Below are 6,821 nucleotides of genomic sequence, written 5' to 3'. Positions count from 1 at the left end.
TGATCCATCACAATGTCCATCTTGGGCTCAACATGTGGTCCCAATACAACATCCATCTTGGTGACCGGCCAAGTGAAGAGATAGTCTCTTCTTTTACATTGTACATAGGTGCCTCGTTCCTCCCATGAAAATGATACTCTTGTGACCTTGGGTTTGTCACACCATCCATGATCCCACTACCACTTGAGCTAGCCAGTCAAGATCTGTCGCAGATATCCTGATGGGAATACACCTTGTTGACCAATGAGAGATCGAGAATTAGTATCAAGATGAGTTGTAACTTGTCGCTCTGACAAAAAGGAGTTTCAAGAATCATCATTTTAGCAATAGATAAATGCCTTAGGGATGGCATTCTACAAAATGTAAGCCACAAATTCAAATGCCCAAAACATCCAGAACATAAATTTGACAAAATCAAAAGATTACAGAGCAACAAAAAACAAGAGCTATTGATCCTTGCGGTAAATACACTGCACAAAGAAGACAGAGCTGCTTTCTCAGCCTGCCAAATTACAGCCAGCATTAGTGACAGCATGCGCCATTTTTTGTGATTTATAGGCTCGAAGCTTTATTCCTGTGCAAAATAATTTACAACGTGCAAAGGAACGGCATGAAGGACTTCCAAGGTGGTGTCTTGCCTGTCACAATGGAGCAGCTCTATGCCACTTGAGCATCGGCATACAATGCCTTGATTTCTTCCACATCATCGTAGCTCCCAAGAAAGATGGGAGAACGTTGATGGATCTTTGATGGGACAATGTCAAGGGCCTGCCAAAATATAAACAGTATATAAAAAGTCAATCAAATATCATATCAATGTATCTCATGGACCATTGAAGTTAAGCTATAATTTTCAAAAACGAGGGTGCCAAAACTGAGCAATAGAGCCACAATGTATCTCTTCTACATACAAGTGCACATGGGCATGCACCAGAGTTTTTTAAGATCATCCAAATAGGGCAGAAGCCCACTGAACATGTTAGAAACCAGGCTCAGCACAGAATTACATAGCAAAAGCTTTGTTGAAGAGATGTGTATTGAACAGGATGGGAAACATACCTGCCCCTTGCCTGTGAAGGCTTGACCTCCAGCTTGTTCCACTAGAAAGGACATTGGAAACACTTCATAGAGAACACTGCCATAAGAAGAGGTACTATCAGTCCACACTGATATGAACACTAGTAGACAATCCTACTCTACGAAGCAACTAGCTTTCAAGAAACTTTTGAATTTCCAGTCCTGACTGTAACTTTGAAGTGCATAACCTGAACTTACCGCAATTTTCCACTTGGGCTCTTCTTATCTGCCGGGTACAAAAATATACCACCATACAGAAGAGTTCTGTGAACATCGGCAACCATGCTGCACACAACCAGAATTCAAGAAGTCAGTTTGATATGCAAACAAGAAAACAAAAGCAACTTAAATATATTGCTTGCCAAAAAATTGCACCCTGATACCTGTTGAGATGCTTCATTACAAAAAAAAAACTCTTACAAAAGTTACATTTTCACAAAATTAGACACATTTTAACATGAGCTCCTTTCCCGAAAAGCACCATCAGACAAATTAAAAACAACATTAAAAAATGACACCATCAGGGCACAGCCACCTAAAACCATTTACTTGTTCAGAGTAGTTCATCACCAAGCAGTCCCATGCTCATACCTTCCAATATATCTGAGGGATTTTGGAGATGATCCATCCTTTGGAAATTTGCATTTCTCTACGTATCTGTCCATGATGGTACAATTATTAACAAATGAAACAAATTCAAAATTATCACAGTCAAGAGTCAATACAGGTGCACATACTTCTTTGTTGGCTCGTCCCAGTTTTTAGCATTCCCTTCATTGACCGAATAAATTTTTCCCTTATTGGGAATCTGAAAAAGATGCCCTTGGATTCAACCTCAGTAACATAATTGTGACTTAAGAAAAGATTTCTTTATATTTGTCCCAAAAAAAAGAACTGCAGCTTCATGCATTTCTAATACCTTGATACTTGGATGTGTCAAAATAAACTCCCCCAAAGATGGATCCAGTGTAAACCCATTCACCCCAGAACCGGTACTCAAAACAAGCTGCAGGTGCAGTAGCCACATTCAGAACATAGTACACTGATATATATCCTATGTAAAACCTTCAAACCACGGGACTATATGCAGGTGCCAAACAGAAGGAAGAAGCTTGGTGTGGGAATAGCATTAGTTACATCAAAGTCTTGTTTGGCATTATTCTTTTCTTCTTATTTTAGGATCATAGATCCAAGTTAATTGTTGTTGACATCTTCAAAGCTGAGGCACTCAAAAAGTATTGGCAGGTGTTCCTTTGAAAAACAAAACTTTGACAATGTCTACAATGGTGTTTATGCTGTCCCATAGACTATGCCTAGCTAGCATCTCTCATTGTTTCTGCACAGATGCCATAATAACAAACAATTTTCACAATGACATCAACTCATGAAAGTCGAAGGTAATATAAAGAAAGCAAATGATACAACAGAATATATAGTAGCAATCTGGTTTGAAACTTAAAAATTAGAACTATATGTCAACATGACACAGAGAGATCTTCAAACACCTCGACCTATTTTTGCACTAATATTTACTGTGCAGTTTATTTTGCATACCGTGCACGAACTTCCATACATGCAATAGCCTGCAGCAATCATGTTCTTCCCAGGTTGAAGAACATCATTCAAGGTTCCAGCACTACCTTCTTTTAGCATATAAATTCCAAAAATCTGCATCATAGGAATTCAACAAGCCAAGCGCCTAATAAGTGTGTAATAAGCCTGGGCAGCACTCAAAGCGATCAAAGTAAAACGTGAGTACTCACTGTGCCAATAGAAACTCCACAGTCTATGTTAGAGGAACCATCCAGTGGATCAAAGACAACACAATACCTACACGCAATACAATTAACATCAAGTCACTAAGGCTATTAAAAAACTCAGAATATCAATGGTGCATATATATGTGGCTCTCTTTATCCTACATATCAGCCATAGTACAAGAAAACACTATCCGTTCCGCGAAGTGATTCTTCTATGAAAGCTGCCATAGTGTAAATGTGTTCAAAATCTAGACTCTCAAACATTCTACATATATCAGTCTGATAAGAAAACTTTATACCTTCCACGTAACGACTCATCTACAAAAACTGCTTCATCGAGCTCTTCCGACACAAGGACATTCTGCAAAAAGAAAAACACATTGCCTGAGAAAACTGAATGTCTAAAGCTTAAGCTCCCTTCCTCCCTCTGTGCATGCTTCCTTCTGTACATGTGTGCACATTTTCTTTTTTTCTTTTTTAAGTGACGGTGAAGGTGTGGGTGGATGGGTGGGTGTGTTTGAGTGCATATGCATGCGTGCATTGTGCATGGTGTGTGAAGCATCAATAAGCATGTATTTGCAGATGTTTGATGACTGGATGTCCATGTGTAACTATGCATCAGTATGTATGAATGCACTCTCTCTTTGCATGCCTGTGCATGTGCGCACGCACATGCGTGTGTGAAGCACCCATCCATATGTCTCTATGATGAGTCTATAAGAACATATGACGACTAACAATGTGTAGGCATGTGTTTGCAGATGTTTTATGACTGATATCTGTGTGTAGATATGTGTGAATAGGTATGAAAATACATATGCACTAAAGTCAGTATGGATGTAAAATGTTAGCTATGTATGGTTGTATAAATGTGTCTATGTAGCAGACTCAGCTATGGATGTACAATCGTCTGTGAGGGTGCACTCTATTGCTTGGAAGTGCACAGAATACAGTGTGAGGGAAGAATTTTACCGTGCGGCCACTACTAACAAGGGCCTTTATAAACACATCATTAGAAAGTACGTCAAGCTTCTTCTGCTCCTCGCCCTGCAAGAAAATGGGTGGACAAGCACAAAACAAATCTGAAATAAGATTGCTATGAACAATTCTGAACTTAGAAAGGTCAGAATACAGATATACATGCCTGCACATTGGTCTCTCCTGCTAATCCGATTAGCTTGGCAAGTCCTGCCTGTTCACACATTGCGACCGCTTGTGAATACAGACGGTTATCACAAACCATGTACTTCGAGTCAAAATGACAGCTTAAAATAGAATAAACTGCAGTCAAAGATGGGATTGTCATTCGGATCAATGACAGCTTAATGTAGTACCTTGCGGCAATAGGTTGAATTCAAACATGAAGGCGATCGTTCAGATCAATGACAGCTAAATTTTGGTGCGTCACGGCAATGGATTGCACTAAAGCATTTAAAAGATCAATTCGGATAAGATTAAGGCTTCAAACAGGTAAAATCAAGGATTCAAACATGTTACGGCAATGGATTGCACTCAACGTGAACGGGATCGATTAGGATAAGATTAAGGCTTCAAAGGGGTAAAAGTAAGGATTCAAGCGGATAACATTCAAGCTTCGAACGGGTACGATTGAGCGTTCAAACGGGTAAAGATTAAGGCCTTCAAATTGAGAAAATTGAGGCTTGAAACGGTAACTCTAAATTGAAGCTGCGATGCGATTAGTTTCAAACGCAAAAGAGAAGGGACAAATCCAGACATGGCGGTAGAAATCATGTACCTTGCTGACGGAGGAGCAAACGAACTTGCAACCGAGGACAATGTGATTGAGGAGGATGGTGAGGTCACCGCGAGCTTCCGGAAACTTACTCTGCTCGTTGAGGACGAAGCGCGTGATGGTCATAAGGTCGGTGCGCTGCGCGTCAGCTGCGTGATCCATGGCAGGAGAGAGAGCGAGCACGCAGAGAAACCCTCTCTCTCTCTCTTTCTTTCTCTATATCAGACCTAGAGAAGCCACAGTATAGACGCGATAATGATTGACGCTTGAATTCAAATGCAGGCTCTGGAAGAAGATGATGATGATGATGATGATGATGATGATCGGGAATGCGATGCTGATCCAAACCAGAAAAACTATACCATAACTTTTCCCTTTCTCTTCATTCTTTTTGAAATATTCCTGGCGAACCTTCCGGGCACCATTTATAGGATTCACAGGCACTTTATCCGCCATTTCGATTATATATATAATATAAAATAATATAATATGTAAGATTTTTCAAAAGGAGTGACGGGCGTGAGTGCCTTATCTGACTTCTTGTTAGGAGCAGTTCTCGCGTGTCTGAAGGCGCCTTCATATTCCTTCCAAAATACATGAGTTTCTTGTTCTATGCCAACATAGAATGATCATCCGAGACCATCAAAATGGGTGGTATGCGTTACAAAAGCTAGAAACCTCAAGCTTCATTTTCTTCTTGTTTTCTTGCATTTTGTGAAAATAGCTTGACCGAAAAAGAGAGACATAGTTTTGTGTGTGTGCGAGAAAGAGAAGAAAGGACTCCATGTTTTCTTTCTTACATTCTTAGTTCTAGTTGTGGAGAGAGAGAGAGGAGATCAAATTTTCTTCTTGCTTTCTTACTCTTTGTTAATAGAACTTCTTTGCATGTGTGTGTGATTAAGAGAGAGAGAGAGAGAGTATACGTGTGTGTATCTGTGGTTTTATGATTGCATGCATGCACCCTAAAGCATATACTACTAAAGCAAGCTTACATGCACATTATGGCCAGATCATAAGATGTTTGACTTTGGCCTCTTCATTAAGCCTACGTGGGATATGTGACATATTTCCCATAACATCCCATAATATATTTTTCTTGTTAAAGTATGTCTAATGAAACATTTTGAAAGGGTGAGCAAGAGTGAGAGTGAGAAAGAAGCACAAGCACAAGCAAGTGAGTAGTGCCTATGGAGATTTGAACTCAAGAGAGCAAGACCGATATGTGGGAACTCCAATAGTCACAATGTGTGACCTGCCTTTCCTCTATCATTCCGTAGTAAAGAATAAAAAATAAGCATGACAATGACGGGTAGCTACCACTTGAATTGTACATCTACACACTAATAAGTACAATATAAATGTAAGCGACTAGGCTTATGCGGCCTTTAATTCTCAACAACTTCCCACTTAAAGGCAAATGTGTTGAGAGTGAGGGGAAGAAAAATACAAAATGTATATATGAGTATAACTGGATGAGGAAAGACTTCATCTCATCCTATGCCAATCATCTTCCTAAGGGAAGGCATATTGTTTCACTAAGAGACTTTTAGTGAGCAAACTAGCAAGATTCTCATTTGTAGAGATCTTGACAAGCTATATTTGCTTGTTCTTAATCACCTCCTTGATGAAGTGATAATGCACCTCAATGTGCTTAGATGTCGCATGAAAGATTAGATTATGTGCCAACTAGATGGCACTCATAGAATCCAATGCAAGTTAAGAGTCATAGAAGTGATACCAAGGTCTGTAAACCAGATGGCCTAATCTAGGGCCTCCTTGCAAAGCCTTAGTGGATTGCAATACACTCGGTCTTGGTAGTAGACAAGGCATTGCATTTTTGCACTCTAGAAATCCAAGAAACAACATCTCTAGCAAAGATGAATACATAGCTAGAGGTGGACTTTCTACTATTTATGTGGCCTACATAATTCAAGTCAATGTAGCCCATGACTCTAGTATCATAGCTATCATAGCAAATATACAATTCTACAGTGCCCTTAACTTATCTCATGATATCCCAATGTCGCTCATCAAGTGTCACCATATGTAAAGAGCCATAGCTCCCATTGTAAATGCTATGCTAGGTCTCATAACTATCATGGCATACATCAAGCTGCCCACTAGGAAAACATACTGAACATTGGCCATCTCAGCCCTCTTATCATCTACTAACTGGGGACAATCTGCCTAATTGACCTTCACAACATGGGAAGGTAAAGGGATGCCAATGG

At 39.8% G+C, this 6,821-nt stretch overlaps 1 protein-coding gene across 1 annotated transcript; it reads right to left on the bottom strand.

The window, feature by feature from the left end:
• Nucleotides 1-389: 389 nt before the first annotated feature.
• On the bottom strand, nt 390-4,999 carry FBP (Inositol monophosphatase family protein). The gene is made up of 12 exons (XM_087689704.1): nt 4,594-4,999; nt 3,982-4,029; nt 3,810-3,884; nt 3,137-3,198; nt 2,841-2,907; nt 2,632-2,745; nt 1,997-2,083; nt 1,815-1,885; nt 1,669-1,734; nt 1,276-1,362; nt 1,060-1,135; nt 390-768 (listed from the first exon to the last, which is right to left on the bottom strand). The coding sequence occupies exons 1-12, from the start codon at nt 4,750-4,752 to the stop codon at nt 658-660; spliced, it is 1,023 nt and encodes a 340-aa protein (XP_087545830.1). The 5' UTR covers nt 4,753-4,999; the 3' UTR covers nt 390-657.
• Nucleotides 5,000-6,821: the final 1,822 nt, after the last annotated feature.

This window comes from Lygodium microphyllum, chromosome 12 (assembly GCF_053477565.2).
Source record: "Lygodium microphyllum isolate KBCC chromosome 12, Lygodium_microphyllum_v1.1.10, whole genome shotgun sequence".
NCBI lineage: Eukaryota > Viridiplantae > Streptophyta > Polypodiopsida > Schizaeales > Lygodiaceae > Lygodium > Lygodium microphyllum.
The sequence above is the reverse complement of the archived record's forward strand: the minus strand, read 5'-3'. Positions and strand labels throughout refer to the sequence as shown.

Excerpts from the sequence above, each read along its gene's own strand:
- FBP (XM_087689704.1), bottom strand. The coding sequence starts at position 4,752 with ATGGATCACGCAGCTGACGCGCAGCGCACCGACCTTATGACCATCACG. Across the intron at positions 1,886-1,996 it reads TGACACATCCAAGTATCAAG|ATTCCCAATAAGGGAAAAAT; the intron begins GTATTAGAAATG and ends CATCTTTTTCAG. Across the intron at positions 1,136-1,275 it reads AGCCCAAGTGGAAAATTGCG|TGTTCTCTATGAAGTGTTTC; the intron begins GTAAGTTCAGGT and ends TTCTTATGGCAG.